Genomic DNA, 19,106 nt, shown 5'->3' with positions numbered 1-19,106 from the left:
GATGTAGAGAATGGACTTGAGGACACGGGGAAGGGGAAGGGTAAGCTGGGACGAAGTGAGAGAGTGGCATGGACATATATACACTACCAAATGTAAAACAGATAGCTAGTGGGAAGCAGCCACATAGCACAGGGAGATCAGCTCGGTGCTTTGCAATGACCTAGAGGGGTGGGATGGGGAGGGTGGGAGGGAGGCTCAAGAGGGAGGGGATATGGGGACATGTGTATGCATATGGCTGATTTACTTTGTTGTACAACAGAAATTAACACATTATTGTGACGTAATTATACTGCAATAAAAATCTATTTTAAAAAAGTGATAGGATTTTACATTTTAGACAATTTTTTTTAATGTACACTGGCTTCCTCCTTTCCCAAAATATTCAAAAATTTGATCAAGCTGTAGGGTCTTCAAATATGGTGATTGTTGTTCACACACCAGAACTGAAGCCCAAAGATACTAACCCGTTCACTCACATTAGCATAACAAGTGAATATGGTATTCAGGACTGAAATCCCCAGGGGTCCTGTGATTGTCCCAGAGTTCTTTCCACTCTCGGCTCATCCATTCAGTCACTCCATTCTACAAATACTAAGACCAGCTGAGCATGCGGCGCTGTGACAGACGCTGGGGCCAGAAACAGGAAGACAAGCAGGATGCCTGCCCTCATGAGATATACAGTACTGAGCCACTAATGCTTATTTACAAGCATTTTCTAAATCTTTCCATATCTGGCTTCTTGGAATTAAATTCAGTACTATAAACTTTTATTTGTTAAGTACCACCCATGAGCAAGACACTGTGCTGAGTTATTTTTCCACTACTTAATCTCTTCCTATCGTATACTGTTTTTCTTATAGAACGACAAAGTGGCTCTTTGCTTTTAATCCTTTGATTCAGCTAGTCCAATGTTTATTTGCTGTCTACAAGCTACCCAGGACAGGGCTTTGCTCAGAGGATAAGGAGATGAGCAAGTAGAGGATATAATTTTGACCACGACACATTATCAAAGAAGTTGTAGACACAAGAATATTAACCAAGAAGCAAAGAAATTAGGTTTAAACTGAAACTGGGCTCTCAAAGAAAGGGACTGTGTGGGCTGTTGGTGTCTTCAAAGAATGTGTCATTGATGACAAGGACTTCAACAGACTCTAAAGAATAGGAAGGTCACGGAACATTTTCAGCAAAGGGTCCAGTGATGGAAAGCCTGGCTGGTCTGGAGAATGTGTCAGTGTGTGCTGAGTAGAAAATAAGGGCAGATGGGTGTGGAGGAAGCAGATTAAAGGGCACCTCTGATTTAAGTGGAGGAACCTGTACTTAGGGGAAGCAGGTTATCAATTGTGGGCCAAAGACACCAAAGATGCTGAGTTATTTGGGAATCCCCAAATCCAGATGCAAAGTTCTCTGAGCACTGATTAGGGCACATCTCCTGCATATATGTGTTATTACTCCTCAAACATGTAGATGAGCCTCTGATGAACGAAATTCAACTCATTTAAAAAGTATTACGGGGGCTTCCCTGGTGGCGCAGTGGTTGAGAGTCCGCCTGCCGATGCAGGGGACGTGGGTTCGTGCCCCAGTACGGGAAGATCCCACATGCCACGGAGCCGCTGGGCCCGTGAGCCATGGCCGCTGAGGCTGCGCGTCCGGAGCCTGTGCTCCACAACGGGAGAGGCCACAGCAGTAAGAGGCCCGCGTACCGCAAAAAAAAAAAAAAAAGTATTATGAAATTCATGATATTATCAACAACTAATAAACATACAATTGGTATCATGCAAAAATCTGATTTTGCCTTTAATCAATGTAAAGGGCAAAATAAAGCTGTCATGTATTTGGGGGCAAAGAATGTGACATGATAAAAGCAGCTGGATGAGGCAGCAGCATACCTCTGGATTGGAAAGGACAGAGACGGGAGCCAGAGAGAGGAGCTGGAAGGCTGGGGCAGGGGCAAGGCTGGCTGACAAGCATGGGCGGGGGAGACAGTGGTAACAACGAAGAGCTGAATTAGAAAGACATTTTGATTGGGTCACAGAGAAAGCTAAAGGCAATGGATATTTCTAGCCTTGGAAAATTGGTACAATGTCATCCATGAAAACATTTAGTTAGAAAAGGACTTAGGAAAATGTTGGTGCCTTCGTTTTTTATATGTTTCGGAATCTCCCCCCTCCCTCAAAAGGAGGGGGCCTTTTGTCAGCTTTTTCTAGTCAAATAATAAAGAGAATCTTCTCTAATTTCCTCAGTACTTGGAAATACACAAATTTTCAGCAAATCTAAGATATCATGTCATCTAACGGTGTAACATACACCATTATTTAAGTTCCACTAAGAAAAAATTAAACTATGGTATGCGATCAATTTTAAGATCCATCCTAGCTTCATAAATGTGAAAATTTTAAAAACGCATGTCTCTAAGTCAGTGTTTCTCAACCTTTTCTTCATTATTGTCCTCCCCCCCAACAAAGAGCCTCTCTAGGCATTTTTTTTCCTAACTGTCCCCCATGAAATTTTTTTTTATTAGTTTCTGCTTTATAACAAAGTGAATCAGTCATACATATACATCTGTTCCCACATCCCTTCCCTCTTGCGTCTCCCTCCCTCCCACCCTCCCTATCCCACCCTCCCCCATGAAATTTTACTGTCACAGACATACCACATATTTCTTTATGTGCCGTGTATAAATCTGCACTTTATACAGAAAAAGAAAATGTTTTTTACCACCCAAAAACAATTTTTCCCCCGTAAGGGCAGTATCCCCTGAGGTTGAGAATACATATCAAAAATGTAAATGAAATTACAATCAAGCTCATGTTTATGGATGCCTGGCATTCCCTTCCCATTCACTCTTCTTTTTTAAAAATTATATTTACACTATTTTATTAGATGAGGTGTGTGTGTGTGTGTGTGTCCTGTTTTCATCTGAAGTACATTTTACCCCAGATAAAACAACAACATTCTTTAGAAAAGAGTGACGCTTAATCATGGTCTCAGTAGGGCTCTCTTCCTTTAATATGAGTTATTTGCCTTCATGTTTGTGCCCAGAGCAAATATTTTCTGTTTCTGCAGAGTTGTTAAGTCCTCAGACATCTGACAAGACTACAGGTAATCATGTTGATACAACACAGCTGGACAGCCTGAAGCAGGAAGCCCAGTTGGTTTCCAGTGTCCTCCTTCAAGTCACCAGTTTGGGTCTCTGTCTGGGGAGAAAATGGCCTTCCCTACAGAGACAACACTGTCTCTCCCTGAACCCCTCCCTGTGCAGGAGGCTGCCCATTCCCTTGGTTGCACTCCTCATCACACACACTCACAACCAAGAAAAAAAGGTGGTGCAGAAATTTTTCAACTTTCTCTAAAACTAAAGTTGCTTCCCCCTTTTAAAAAGAGTCTATAATTTAGATCTATAAAAAGAACCTACTTAGCACTCAATAGTTAGGAGCTCTTACCACAGTTCAACAGAATAGGAACAGTTCACTAAGTTTCTATAAAAACTTTAACAAATTTTTTAAAGCATTCATAATTAAAGGGCTCCCTGGCACAGCAAGAGAAGACTTTGAAACGTCTTCTATTTATACCAAGTTAAGCACTGATTGCCTTACAGTTCCAGGCGTTTTCTGCAACTCCTATAGAACATCAAAAAGCACATACTGGAACATCACAATGTTGCCGTTGTTTAATGATTATTTGTGCTAGAAAATTTCACGAAATCATAGCCATTCCTTTTATCAACCAGAAGGCAAACTGCACATATTGAATCATTGTAAGATTTCACACATTCCCAGAAGATGTTTCCAGTTTGTCTCTATTTTTAGTACTTTACGTTGAGGCATGAAATAGTCATTTTTTTTCAGCAGCTACCAAAGTCCATTTGACATTGGATAAGGGTCTCTCTCCCTCCTTATAGTTTAATTAAAATGCTCCGTGCTGCTTTAATTCCCAGGAAACTAAGCTGACTTAATTAGGGCAGATGTCAAAATAATTAACAGGCCTATAGTAGCTAAGCATGCTATTTAAAGCAATACAGCTGTAATTAAATCAAAAGTGTAATCCTTATGAAAGAATCCTACATGTGTGTACAAGTGGAAGCAAATGAAATAACACTCTCAAAAAGATGTCAACACCTGTAAATTTGACCTTCCTATAAAAGAACTGACTTCGATGCTAAAGGTTCTGATTAAAATATAAAAACCTCTGCAATATAAAATATATATATCTCTTAAAATATTCTTTATAAGGTCAACATTCACAGGTCAAGGTTATAATAAAGAGAATACCTGTAACAAGAATGTTTAACACCAGAGTGGTTCATTTTCCCAATGTTTGTTAGGTGAGGAATAATATCAAGAGAGATGCTGAGTTTCAAGGAAAGCTTTGCATTTCTCCTCCCCTGAATTTGTCAATCCAAGACAATGACAGGCAGAGAAACTATATGCCTTGGTAACCATAAAACTAATTGATTCGGAAATAAGGCCAAATTAATCCCAGGAAAAATACTGATTTTTATGACACAAAAATAAGCTTTGAAACAAAGCATATGAATAGCTCCTACTAAACGTTAGCAGCTGCCATATTCCCATTAGCTTTCAAGTTCCACTGATAGCTGAAATACAATGGTCTCTCGGTATGCGCGAGGGATTGGTTCCGGGACCCCAGCGTATTCCAAAATCTGGGGATGCTCAAGTCCCTTATAGTCACTTTGGCGGACGCGGAACCCCCGGATACCACGGAGGGCCGACTGCGTGTGAAATGCAGGCTTTTCCTTGGGTCTGGGCAATCTTTAACGAAATGGGATAGAGAGGCAAAGCCAGGGCGCATATGGATCACTCGGGGGCAAGGCAGAGCACCGCCACCCCACAGTGACCTGGGCAGAACCGAAAGCAGCAGTCCTTCCTAACAGACCCACGCCCCCCGCACCCCCGAGACAGGAAGCCCAGCAAGTCGGGGCCCCGTCCTGCTGAGAAACGCGGAGGGGCGGGAGGGGGCTCTGTCAACGTGGACGAAGCTTGACTGAGGAGCCCTCCGCCGAACCAGGGGCCACGTGCAGCTCGTTTCCCTCACCGGGGCTCCCGCAAAATGCAGCTTCCAGTTACTGCTCACATGTTCAGCAAAGTACCTCCACCTACTCAAATCTTAAACATAGAAACAAGGGCCTACAAAATGGTATTTTAATTTCTGTTAGAACCAAAGCCATCTCGTCTGAGTAAGTCAGTTACAGCAGCACTAGGAACATGAAAAGAACAGTACAGTCCCCAACACCTACCAGACAATTAGCATAAAACGCGACAGAAACCTGTTCTCAGACTCAACACGGGAGAACAGCACCACCCAGTGGCGGTATGAAAAGCTGCATGTGAGGAACTAGAGGCTCCATCCCTGGTGGCCAAAGTGATTTCTCCTCACTGAAACGAAAGACCCCAGTAAAATACCTTCCACCGTGCTGGAAAATCTACCATGCGAGCCTCCTCAGAGTCTACAACAACTAGGCTTAGAGCAAATGGTATTTCATATTTTCTGAGTAGCTGACGCAAGGTTGCCAGGTAAAATACAGAATGTATGTTTGGTGCACTATTTGAGACATGCTAAAAAAGTACTCACTGTTTATCTAAAATTCAAATTTAACTGGGCATCTTGTATTTTTATTTGCTAAATCTGGCGACTCCTGTTCCAAAGTACCCACTCCTGGAGACCACAGATACATTTACATAAGTCTTTCAGTCTTTCAAAGAGGCAGTAACAGACCTGTGGCAAGGAAGCTAGCAATGAGCCGGGTATGCTGCCGCCCCTAGGGTTAGGGTCAGGGTTAGGGTTAGGTATGCTCCCGCCCCCTTGCAATGGGCAGGTAAGACACTCTGTTCCACGATGCAAAAGGCTAATAGGGGAGAGGAAGAGGGCGGGCGCGAAGTGAGGCTCCAGATAGCTGGGTCACGAAATGGGAGCATTAAATATCAGATGGGTGGAGGAGGATGGAAAAAGGATGGGCAATTATGGAAGAGAAGGAGAAAGGGGAACAAACAACCCTTGCCTCCTGACAACTGTGCCAGCCTACCGACGGTGCTGCTGCGATTTCCCCTCTGCGTGGCACCTGGTGTCAGCGATTGTGAGTTGGGGAAGGTAAGGCCAGAACAACCGCCTTGCCCAGAAAGCCGCACACCACCAACTGTCCACATCCAAGCAATCCTTTCTTTAGGAAGGGGTCATTTAAATGGGTTTGTGTTCCAGTTTTCTCAAACTAAAAACAACTCATCTGTTTCCTAAGCCGCTAACTGGTTTTGTTTCACATGTTTTGCTGTCTTTTGGCTCACCCCCTCTCAGAAACCCAGTGCCCACCGAGGCCTCCTCGCTCGCACCTTTGCAGTGAACCGCGATCGCCCCCTCCGTGTTCTCGCAGATATTCAGGAACCTTCGCACGATGTTGTCGCTGGGTGTGCTGCCATCGATGAAGAAGAGGTCATAGTGCTCGAAGCCGGCATCGGTGAAGCGCTTCGCTTCGTAAATCTTTTTGTTCAGCCTCACGATTGCAGTCACGTTATGCTTTTTGAAATAAGGAAAGTAGGCTTCGGGGGCGTGAAGAGGATAACCTAAAGGAAAGCAGGGGCTGTAAGCAAAAGGCACGCATTTCGTCTTACGTAACCCAGGAACACGAAAACCCTTCACAATAAAGATGATCAATCTCAATGGAGCTTAGGAGGAAAGCACATTTCAGGAGAGAGTAAGGTCGAAGCACGTTCCTAAAAGCAGCAGTCTGAAAAACTGAGAAAAACATCATAGGAGGGGAAAAAAAAAACCCTCTTCTGAGTATTGGAAATAGCTCATGAACGTTCAAAACCTCAAGCTCTAGGCTTCAAATCCTGGGAGCACACTCCTCCCAAGCCAAAACAAAGGGATTCCTGAGGCCCTGAGATGTGTACAGTAGGCCTGGAAGAACTCTGTTCTTTTTACTCCTCTTGACAAATACTTTTGAACCGCAGCCTTTTTGCCAGGTGTACAGTTTTAATCTACAATGCGGTCCCCCACAAGAGAGACTGATTATTAAGCACCTACCATGTACAAGTCACAATTGCATAAATTTCTTTCAATTCTCAAAACAACCCATTAAGATAAAAATAGTAAACCCCATGTAACAGTTAAGAAACTAAAGAGAGCTTCCCTGGTGGTGCAGTGGTTGAAAGTCTGCCTGCCGATGCAGGGGACACGGGTTCGTGCCCCGGTCCGGGAGGATCCCTCATGCCGCGGAGCGGCTGGGCCCGTGAGCCATGGCCGCTGAGCCTGCGCATCCGGAGCCTGTGCTCCACAACGGGAGAGGCCACAACAGTGAGAGGCCCACATACCACAAAAAAAAAAAGAAGAAACTAAAGAGGTTGAGTGATCATTTTTGTAGACATTTTCTTTTTTAAGGAGAACAAGTGGTCGGGCTCTAACTCCCATTCTATTGTGAGTGGGTCCAGCATCACGTGGAGCTGCAGTCAGCTGGGTTACGGACACATGACCTCGACTTGGCCAATCAACCAAGGTGATCACTGGGGGCTTTGGCCACTGCAAGCCTTGCCTAGTGGCCCCAGGGTTTAAAAGGACTAATTTCTCAGCCCGTTGATTACCACATCTGTAACCCATTCAGGGCATACCAGGTGAGGGGATCTCACTCCGAACTCGTTCATGATGGTGGGCTCCAAGTGGGGCAGGCAGCAGCAGCCAACAAAGTGAACCAGCAGTTTCTGCACTGTGGCTGTATTTCCCGCTGCCTCGAACCTTGCATAGGCTGGTCATTTCCTATTTTCTCTCAGTTGCAAGCCAACTCATATGCCGGGGCCGGGTGTGTACATATAACATTTCCCAAGCTAACTTTCCCACTGGGTTCCTGTCCATCTGAAAAGTGGGAGTCACGAAAGCACTGCCGGAGCAACTGGAGGCCAGAGGAGGGAGAAGGGATGTCTTCTGTTTTCCTGCCAGCATGGCTTCAGCAGCAGAAGAGAGGAACTCCCAGCTTAGTTTGGCACTCCCGGCACCAGCCTGCAGCCCAGCCTCAGGGTCCCCACTCCTCAGGCTCCAAATGCAAGCACCAGCCCTTCGGAGCTCCCAGCACCTGCCAAGGTCCCAGGTCCTGCTAACCCCATGTTTTCCTTTCTGTCCCTCGTTGCCTTAAAGGCAATAACTATTTCTTCCTTAATATGCTGGTTTTTTCAGAGTTGCCCTTTTACTTTTTAGCCTTCTTTCTAACAAATTCCTTATATTGCATTCCCTCTGTTTGAAATAAAGTGGTTTCCGTTCCTGCCTGGATGCTGCTGATACATGACCTCCCTTAGACCCTGTTCATTTTCTAAGCCTCATTTTCCGGCCTTCGCTTGGAGACTGTGAGCTCCCCAGCATAATTCCAATATCTGCTGTGTGCAACCAAGAGCCCTAACTGGCACCCTTAGCCAAGGTCGCACACGGGATGAAGGCAGCATTGGCAGGCAGGCCTAACTAATCTGCAGCCCAGACACATGATTTTCACAAGCCAGGCTGCTTTTGAGCAAACAGGTAAGACAGAGCTTACTTACAATCTTCTGTGTAGAAACAGTGACTTATACACATTTAGAGAAAACAGATCCTTTCCACTTGGAAAAAAATCAAAACTGTTTTCCTAGTTGGTTTGTTTGCTCAAATCATTTTCCAGCCTAAAGGGAAAAAGAACTGTGGTTGGCATAAGGAAACAAGAGCTTTTCTATCATGTAAGGAATGGGAAGGAGAGGGCTTAGGAACACATGGGCTGGGACATGGTGTGACAGTCTGACAGGCGCTTCTAACCCTGGGTTCCTAGTGATCACTGGCACCTCTGTGATGGCACCTGTCATGAAGCACGCTAATGGTTCTTTTGGTGTCTGTCCCTTGCCTCCTCCAACAAGGCTGTAAGAACTTCTCTTTACATATATGAATTCCCATCATGAGTAAATGGCATTACAGATAATATACCTAAATCTACTATCAAAGAGAAACTGCATATACCTTTTGAGAAAAGAACACTGAACAGTTATCCAAATATGGTAATAGGGCACTGAAATAGTAACAGTAATGGTAATCATAGCACCTAACATTTATTGAGCGCTTACTATGTGCCAGGCACTAAGCTAAGTGTTTCATGTATATCATCTCATTAAACCTTACAATTATCAGTCACTGATGCCTGGGAAAGTGAACTGGCCCATGCACACACTGCTGGGAAGAGACAGAGGCAGCATTTGAACCCTGACAGTCAGATTCTAGGGCCGGTGCTGGGGATGATTTAAGGTAAAATCCAACTCAATTCTATTTGTTAGATCTCCAGAACAGGGACATTACGTGAACATTAGGGGTTGCAGTTCCTAGATTTGTGAGGATGTTTCTTAAAAATCCTCAAAAGCGTTTCAAATGAGTTATAACCAACAATGACAATATCTTCTGACCTCTGAACAACTGTGTTTTCGATGTATTTGGATGCTTCTGATGGAGGACTTGGTTTTAGCAATGTGCACGGAGCTGACCGAGCTTTCATCTGACCCTTACTCCATCTGGCCACTAGATGGTGCCCTGGCATCAGTAAAGCACAGGCAGAGCCCTGGCGCTGACCAAACAATTTCAAAGCAAAGAGAGATTGTAAAATTCATCTCTTCCCAGACCCTCATTTAAAGGAAACTGAAGAACAACAGAGTCAAATGATTAGTCCACCCATTCATTATTAAAAGTAAAAACTGCAAAATAGATGTGGAAAGCAATAAAATATGTTTATCAGGTTCATTAATGATAAAAATGTAATCAGAATATCTGCTACCTAATAAGCACCTACTAATGTGCCCGACACTGTGCAAGGCACTCACTTCCTATAATATCCCTAATCTTCACCAAATGCCTGCAATGTGCATCCTATTTCCCCGTCTGATGATGAGAGAAGTTGAGGAACTCACAAAGTTCACACAGCCAGTTAAGGGCAGAGCCAGACTTCAAGCAGCCCAGGCTCTTCACACCTAGCTTCTCTCACTAAATGAGCAGGCTGATGCTTCAAACTGTTTGGATTCCCTGTCTCGAGCTGTCTTTCCCTGTTCTTTCTTTCCTTTTTCTTTCTTTCTTTCTGAAGTAGAGATGAGGACATTGCCACCTAAGAGTTTGAGGGTTTTTTGGGAAAATTTGAAATCCAATTTGTTCTACTGCTATATTATTCATTTATCAAGTCAAGCTTGTTTAATCAAAAAAGGGTTAGGGCTCCTCTTGTCTCCCCTGTCAAAACAATGTGAACAAAGATGGCTGAAAGGAACTCCTAGTTGGTCTTGGTTGACAACACACACTTAAGACTGCTATAATGCATTCTGCAAGACCCCAAGGTTTTAGGGCTTCCTTTTGCTACATCCTAGCAACAGCTATTTCAGTGCTAACTCCTTAAAAATCTACCTTTTTCTACTAACAGACTCCTAAAATGACTTTCAGCCACCTCAGAAAATACAGGGGTTTCTCAACTAAAAAAAAAAAAAAATTCTTAAGTTCAAAAAGAATTTACAAAGTTAAACCCCTTTACAAAAAATATATGACACTTCTAGTGAATATCAGATCTTAAAATGGGGATTCCAGTAAAATATCAATATTTTACCAATAACAGCCTTAAATGAAATTATTCTAGACATAAAAACTGGCAAGTATTAGGTAAGCAGCACTTTCACACCTTTTTTTTCTCAATGTGAGGGCACAGGATATGCATAGAAAAAAAAGATATAGAGAGAATGATATCTCAACAGTGGTTATTTCTAGATTATATAATTACAGGTGACTTTTTATCTAGATTGCTTAAAGTTCTGTAGCGAGCATGTTCTTTCTCTGTAGTAAAATAAAAAAGAACACAGAATTTGGAATCAAAGAGACCTGTGTTTGAATCCACACACTGCCACTTTCTGGCTATGTCAACCTGGGCAAGTTAGGTTACCAAGTCTCCATCTTCTCTTCCACAAAATAACTACCACCTGTTCCAGGGGGTGTTTCTGATTATTAAATAGATGAGGTGTGCACAAAAGGCTTATTAGCACCACTCCCAGCATATAAGCAAATGGTGGATAATTATTTCCCTATATTGTAATATAGGACCAAAAATATTTTTTAAGACTTTTGACAAGTAAGAATTGACACACAAAATACATCCTTTTATCTTGTGATTCTACTTCCAAGAATTTAGAAAAGAAACCAGGGCTGCAAAAAAATGTATGGACATGTATATCAACCACTGTAGTTTTTAAAAAGTGAAAAACTGAACAACTTAGATCTCATTCAAAAATTGATTGATTAGTAAAATTATGGCACAGTCACTGAATGCAGTCACAGAAAATTATAATGAAGATCTACATTTATTGCCATGGAAAGAAGTATGTGATATATTAAGTGAAAAAAAGCTGCCATAAGACAGTAATCATGTTATGACTCCATGCTGGTTAAAAAAAAGGAATATTTTTATAAGTCTGTGTGTGTGTGTATGTGTGTGTGTGTATTCTTTAAGAGAGAGAAAAAAATATGTGCAAATAAAAAATACAGAGAAGCAGATGGAAAGAAAATTTAAATCCCCAATAATCCCACCACCAACTAGTAAACCTAGAAAATGTGGTTAGAATTATAGGTCACCTTAATGCTGTTTTTATGAGTTCATCTGCATTTTCTTCTTTTTTAAAAAAAAATCATGCATTACCTCTATAAAATATTTTAAATGGGTTTTTTAAATTACACCTCTCATCTTCTCTTTAAGAAAATTTCATTTAAAAAGTGAATCCTATATGGCAAAATTCTTTCAGTTTCACCAAATGAACACCCAACAACAAAGCCACTACTGAAACCATACACCTACTAAGGTTTTCTGGGTCTGAGTCAGATCATTTTGCACAGAAGGCTAAAGGGAGGTTTAATCAATCCTGTCTGGAAAGACCAATGGTGGAAAGCAGTTTCCTCAGGCACTTAACAAGTTATTCCTAACAAGCCAACATAACAGGTTAATCAATCAATGTCTGGAACCAGATTCATGAGCAAATGTGTAAATGAGAAGATCTAATTATGGCTTCAGTACAGAGACATCCTATTCGTTAGGGTAACTCTGTAGACCTGGATTACCCATCCCCATAGAGGATGATTCAATCCCCATGATTTAAGCAGAGTTCCCTGTGAGATATGTCATAGGTATAAAATGATAAGCACATGTGTGGAAACTCAAAAAAAATTATCAAATCTAAATGCATGAATAACCATATACAATGAAACTAGATTTTAGAATAAATACTTATGATGATGATGATGATGGTTATGAAAGAAGAATAAACCTATAAATCTAGACTAAGGGTTTCAAATTATGTTCCTCCAAGGACTAGTGTTCCAGCTCTAAGACTAGAGAGGCAGCAAAAAAGGAGCTATTGTGTTCATGGGTGATATTTTTTAAATTTTATGTACTTCTCCCATAAACTATTCTTAAACCTTTGGTGCCTATCATTACTTGTCTTCTGGGAATCTGAGGTTAAAAAAAATAATTAGTAAAAAATATATGTTAATGGGAAAACACACATAGCCTATCATGTTTCATTCAAGAGGCTTATTTTTTTGTCTTGCTTTTTTTTCCTGAATATGTATGCCCCTGGCTCTACATATACCGCAAGTAAGTAATTTAATTATTGTCAGCTAGAAAATTGTTCCTAGTTGCCATGATGGAACTAAAAAGATCAGTGTAGTGGCAATGCTTAGGAGCCCTGCTCTTGGCTGGAGTATCACCAGTTCTGCATATTACTTTGTGAACTTGGGCAAATTTCCTACTCATATGCCTCGGTTTCCTCCTCTGTGAAATAGAGATAATAGTTCCTACACCTCATAGAGTTGTGTGTGCACTAAATGAGATAATGCTGTCATTAGCTAGTAACTAGCACTTAATAAATGATAGCTATTGTCACCATCACCGTCATTATTCAACATGGTGTTTCCAAAGAATACCTTGAGGTGTAGCACGCCACCACCACCAGATAAATCTGAGAACCACTGATAGAATTCAGCAATCTGCTTATTGTTTTGACCAGTTGGTTTCTCAGATTCTTCTTTGATAATTGGGTCAAGGTAAAGTGAACACCCTATTTATGGCAACCTAAAAATTTGATAGTTTTAAAACAGTGATTATAGTTCCACTTACTAAACTCTAATATTTAACACACTAATTACTGTTCAATTAGTAATTTAACAATTGAAATACTGTTCAATTTTTTTAATTAATAAATATTCTTTGGAGAATATCACCAATAGAAAGGATTATCTGAGGAAATTAAGAACTCAAAGAAGATGAACTGAAATAAATTTTTGGAGGGTAAAGTAAATAAAAACCTACCATTTTCAATTTTGCTTTTTGGATGTGGTCCACTAAATGCTAAAAATTTTCCTGGAACAATCCAGTTGAAGTCACCATTTTCAACTCGCTGGGAGAATTTTGTGAGAAAAGAGAAGAAAAATATTTTATAATTCTTATACAATTTAGGAAACCCTTACAAATATAACTGTTTTTCACTCTATTAGTACTAGACTAGTTGGACATACATGAAGACAAAATAATATAGCTTAAAATAAAAACATGCATCTGATTCTCAAAATGGTTATGAATTCAATCCACTTTGAAAAATTTTTATCTAGACTATAAGAAAAGTTTAGAAAACTTTATTTAAAGTGGAGGTACTTTGCTGAAAATAATTTTGTCTCTTGGCCACTCTGCAATGAAATGAAATGAAAACAAACATTGCTTGCCCCAGCAAGAAATAATGGGAGATAAGAGAAGACAGAAAATATAAGCACTTTCCATGAACATGGTAAACATACTTTAAACAATGAAAAAATCTATACATATCAGGATCATGATGAACACACCTCCATTTTTTGTTTTTACAGGTTTCTATTTGTTGTCGGTGCTGATTTTTAGATGGGGAAACAGAAAACAGGAGTGAGGGACAGAGGCTCATCAAACCCTCAGGGTGTACCACAAACTGGAGACTGCCACAGTCTCCTGCAGGAGCTGCAAACCAAACAGCTACAAGGGTCAGGCAAGAGACATAAATAAAGGCAAATGCTCCTCAGCTCTGGCCAATTGACCACAGGAAAGCTTGACTGAATATAGCTGATCTTCCAATTGGATGTTCATGTAAAATCTCTCTATATTTGAAATGTTGACTGTTTTAAATTAAGTTTTTTAATACTAGGAAAGCAAATAAAACACAACTGTGGGCTGACTTTGATCACCAGCTGTCAGCCTCTGGTCCACACACTCCAGGATCCTCAGAAAAGGCCTGAAGACCAGGCAAGGGGCCAAGCATCCTCCCACTGCTCCATTACCTCCTTCATTTCCTTCCCTTCCTGTTGTGCCTCTGAACCCAGGGAACACTGGGGCAGGGCTGAGGGAACCCAAACATTGCAGGCTATTGGGACACAGCTGTGCAATGCATCACAAAATATATGTATCTCTTCTTCCCCTAAGCATTCTTTCACCCACCCCCAACACCAGTCCTACTCCCATCCTCCACCACCAGGCACAGCTTTTAGTCTCCAAGTCTCCACCCTCTATAGCACTGCATAGATATCTCCCCAGGCTGGGAAGGAAGGCAGTTCTCTTTGCTGGGCCAATGTTATCCACAGAAAAGGCTCTCTGCTCCACTACATGGCACAGACCTCAATGGTAGGAATCTGTGTCAATACAGAGTCTGCACTCTGCTGTAAGAGCTCATTAGCATTTGTTAAAATAAACTGGAGTAATCCCACCAAGGAAATCTGGAGCCTCTACTTTAATTACTTATACTACCCATTAGATTTGATTTCCACAAAAATCATAACTTGGCTGTATAATTTTCATGTTTAAAATGCAGATGCTTCTTCCCAGTTATAAAAAGTTATAAATGAAACTTTACATGACACCTTGTAAATGTCTGAATTGCATTAATCTAATCATAATAAACATAAAATCTCCACAATGCCCTAAATAAAATCTTAGAGATGCTGAGTGTTATGGTTACACATGCCAAATTAAATCTCAAGCATAGCTATCTATTTAGAACAATTTGAATAAAGAATTTAACATGCAACTCTTTATGATAATTAAACATTTTCTTGTTTAAATAAAGCAGTCTCAAATTAATGGCCTAATATCCATCTCAAGTAATTCTCAAGCTTAAAACATTATTTAAAAATTCAAAAATAAGGGTATGCTCGCTCTAATCATCAAAAGGCTAAAACCAATTATTTATGAACAGTAGAAGAAAACAGGTTTCTATGTTCACTATTCCTGTATCCTTGACCACGAAGTTGGCCTAGATAAATATATACATTGTGCTATGTCTGTTTATTTGGATTATAGACATCCATTTGGTTAAATAGTAACCTTTTATAATCAATCATATGGAGAGAAGCAATGAACTCACTCCCAGAACCAAAAGAATATGTTTGCAAATCTGCCTACCCAAAAAGATAAACATTAGATAATATTGGGCTATATTCAGTAACTTGGATAAGGTTGATGGAGTAAACAAAAAGATTTATGTCTTAGATCCAAATCTGAAAAAAGAATGAATAAGAAAGTTACAGCTTTTAACTGAATAATATAACATAGCCTTACTGGTAAGCTTCCAAAATTAATATCTGTGCCTTCTTTCACAGTGGATTATATATAAGGCAATATTTATCAATAATAAAATATTTATGATAACACAAGCTGGTTTTTCTAATTAAATGTGTTTGTGCACAAGTGCGAGTGCACACACACCCACATACACACACTTCCAAGAAACCTAGATCAGACAGGAACTTAAGGTACTTTCCAACATTACCACATTTTATAAACAAATGTCTAGGCAAAGATGAGGTGAGAGAATAATTTTACCTCTTCCAATCCAAAGCCTACAACCTACCAAGTACTATGCAGAGAAACTGCAGATGTTCTTCACTACAAGAAAACCCCAAAATGAAAATGTGAATTCTTGAAACTGATACATTTAGGTGTTAATATTCATGTTACTATAAGATCCTTCAGCTTACATAAGACTCACTAGATTTCTTTGGGATGGCTAATTCTCCTGGTGCATTTAAAATAAAATTTGAAAAAAAAAAGAAATCAAAGTGTCTTACAAAGTAAAAATAAACTGTATTAAAACTGAAAAAAATTAAAAATTAAATAAAATCTAATTTGACTTGAAAACATGAATTTTTATAACTTCTAAGAAATAAATCTGTGCCAGTAAGGCATGCCTCTGTTCTAATGGTCACAGAGATATTTTTCAGTTAAAACACCGAAAAACATTTGGCCTTTTTACCACTATGATAAACAGACTGTAAGAGAGAAAAGACAGACCTTCAGGTTGACAATTATTGGATTGGTTCCCTTTATCAACAGATGTGTTTTCTAAGACAACATGGATAAACAGTTTTGAAGCACAATTCAACATTCATTAAAAAATTTGCTTTGCCTTTATTATATATCAAGGACTATAACTTGGTGTCACACATAAAATAATAAAAAGCACTCCCTCTGTGACCTTAAGGAGTATGAAAACAAGTAACAAATAATGTTAATAATAATAGCAGCTAACAGGGACTCTCTGCTAGGCACTACTCTATGACATGCAACTCATTTCATCTTTAGGGCAACCCTGTGAGGTAGGTGTTATTACCATCTCCATTTTACCCATTGCTATAGACTTTGTGTCCCCCACAAAATTCATATGTTGAAACCAAATCCCCAACGTGACGGTATTAGGAAGTGGGCCCTTTGGGAGGTGATTAGGTCATGAAGATGGAGCCCTTATGAATGGGATTAGTGACCTTATAAAAGAAACCCCCAGAGAGCTCCCTCTGTGAGGACACAGGGAGGACATGGAAGAATTTGGCCAGCTATGAACCAGGAAGAGGGCCATCTCCAGACAACAGTTCTGCTGGTGCCTTGATCTTGGACTTCCCAGCCTCCAGAATTGTGAGAAATAAATGTCTATTGTTTAAGCCACTCAGTCTATGATATTTTGTTATATTAGCCTGAACTAAGATACCCATTAAAGAAAAAGTTGCATTAAACTTTGATAAATGTTATAATACAAATACATAAGAGGTTTAATGGTGGCACAAAGATTATTTTAAAAATAAAGACAGAACTACAAAGTCTTTTTTAGTCATTAAAAAGCAACTTCTTTATATTTCCTTACTTCTGAAACAATAAAATAGCATTGATAGTATAGTTGTATTACGTAAACAGCAAATATGCTGTCAAATTTGGTACTTTATGAGCTTAAATCAATGTAAATATTTGAGGTATTTGGTTTAAATTAAGTTCCCTTGCCATTTGGCTTTAAACAACAGTCGAACTCTAGATTATTACTTAGGATTTACTTTTGAGAGAAACAGTGTGGTAGAGGGAAAGAGGAGCCCCAGGTGGACGACTGCTTCACCTCTAAACATAGAAAACATTTAGGGGGCTGCGCCCCTGATAATGCAACCGCAGGGAGCAAGAATCTAGTGCACGTGTGCAGGTACCTTTCCAGTGCTCAAGACATGAAGATCTGAGCCAGCAGCACACACATGGCTGTTGAAACTTGGAAACAGTCCCCTCACTCATGGAGAATGTATTTAACCAGAAATCACATGGCCCTAGAGACCAGCACATTTCGGGTGGGCAAGGGAAGAGAAAGGACTTGCAAGGGATCCTGAGACACATGGCCAGAGATGGAAGGAGGAGAAAAGTAAGAGACAGAACTTTTTTTTTTTTCTTTTTTTGCGGTACACGGGCCTCTCACTGTTGTGGCCTCTCCCATTGCGGAGCACAGGCTCCGGACGCGCAGGCTCAACCGCCATGGCTCACGGGGTCAGCCGCTCCGCGGCATGTGGGATCTTCCCAGACCAGGGCACGAACCCGTGTCCCCTGCATCAGCAGGCGGACTCTCAACCACTGCGCCACCAGGGAAGCCCGAGACAGAACTTTTGAAGTTAGGGAAGGAAAGTGATTTTCTAGAATTAGAGAGTGGCCACAGAGTAAATCAAGTAGGAAGAAGACCAAGCACAACAATTCGGTTTGGCTAAGTCTTGCATTAAGCACGTACAGTTTCCGTTGAGTCACAAGAGTAAAGGCCAGACCATAACTTTGACTGACTGAGTGAAAACAGAGTCAAGATTGCTCTCTTAAGAAGTGGAGGTAAAAGAAGGGACAAAGACCAAACAATAATTAAAGAGGAAGGGAAAAACATGGGAAATTTCTTAGACCTCAAAACATTTTATAGATTTAACCAACATAATCTTTGAACCAGCAATGGGTGCACTGTATTAGTAGATGTGGAAACACTGGGTCCAGGAAGGATTGAATCTTGCTTCCTTAAACCTGTGGCCTTTGAGGGGTATAATCAACACTACAGGATAGCTCCAGGGAAATGCTTCTAATAGTTCTTTGAACAGTCAAATCACCGTGGGATGCACAGCTCCCCAGTTCCTCCAGGTGTGAGGACATGCCCATATACCTGCATTCTGGAGCTTGCCTGATCCCAGCCTTATGGCAGGAATTCACAATTACAGTGGCAGAAATTCACATTTTTCCAGTTCTATAATTCATGAACAAGTAGAGGGCAAATCAGGCAGAATCCAGGTTACATTCTAAATTGCTGTAAAAATTCTAGTCCAAAGCAAAGCCTTGAAACATCATACCCTAGATGTTCAATTATTCCTCCTGTTGACCTGAGGTGACACACTGAGAGATAAGAGGCCTAACAAACCTTATTAGTTCTCAATGTGTATGCAAAAGGGCAATGTTGGGAGTCTACACCACCTTATCACTTGATAATTTACTTATTAACTGCAATGAAGGATGACATAGTCAACCTGGAGACAGTCTCTCCAGGTTTAGTAATATTAAACTAAACTGGCCTTACATGCAAGCCCTGGTTGAAGATTACAATATCTAGCAATCTGTGCTGCAAATAACTGCTCGGAAAAAAAACAACAACAACTCACTCTTGCTGCATAGATTGGCTGGTAATGAAAAAAAAAGAAACAGCATTTCAAGAAGTTGTCTACCATAGTCAATACATTTTCCCCCTGAAGTGTTACTACAAAATCAGAATGGATCCTTAATTAATATGTCTTGGTCATTT

The 19,106-nt window shown here is 40.6% G+C and overlaps 1 protein-coding gene across 5 annotated transcripts in view; it reads right to left on the bottom strand.

Annotated features, from left to right (window-relative positions):
* The window catches only part of CDC14A (cell division cycle 14A), a gene marked incomplete at both ends in the record, with an annotated part of 154,851 nt that overhangs the window by 44,229 nt on the left and 91,516 nt on the right, over positions 1-19,106 (bottom strand). For all 5 annotated transcript variants that reach the window (XM_079724884.1, XM_079724885.1, XM_079724886.1 and 2 more), the window contains 2 exons: positions 6,342-6,572; positions 13,334-13,421. In XM_079724884.1, coding sequence (XP_079581010.1) covers positions 6,342-6,572; positions 13,334-13,421 — 319 coding nt within the window. The remainder of the gene's footprint in view (positions 1-6,341; positions 6,573-13,333; positions 13,422-19,106) is intronic.

Source organism: Hyperoodon ampullatus (assembly GCF_949752795.1).
Source record: "Hyperoodon ampullatus genome assembly, chromosome: 2".
In the NCBI taxonomy this organism is placed as follows: Eukaryota; Metazoa; Chordata; class Mammalia; order Artiodactyla; family Ziphiidae; genus Hyperoodon; species Hyperoodon ampullatus.
Note: the sequence above shows the minus strand (reverse complement) of the source record. Positions and strands in the feature narration are given on the sequence as shown.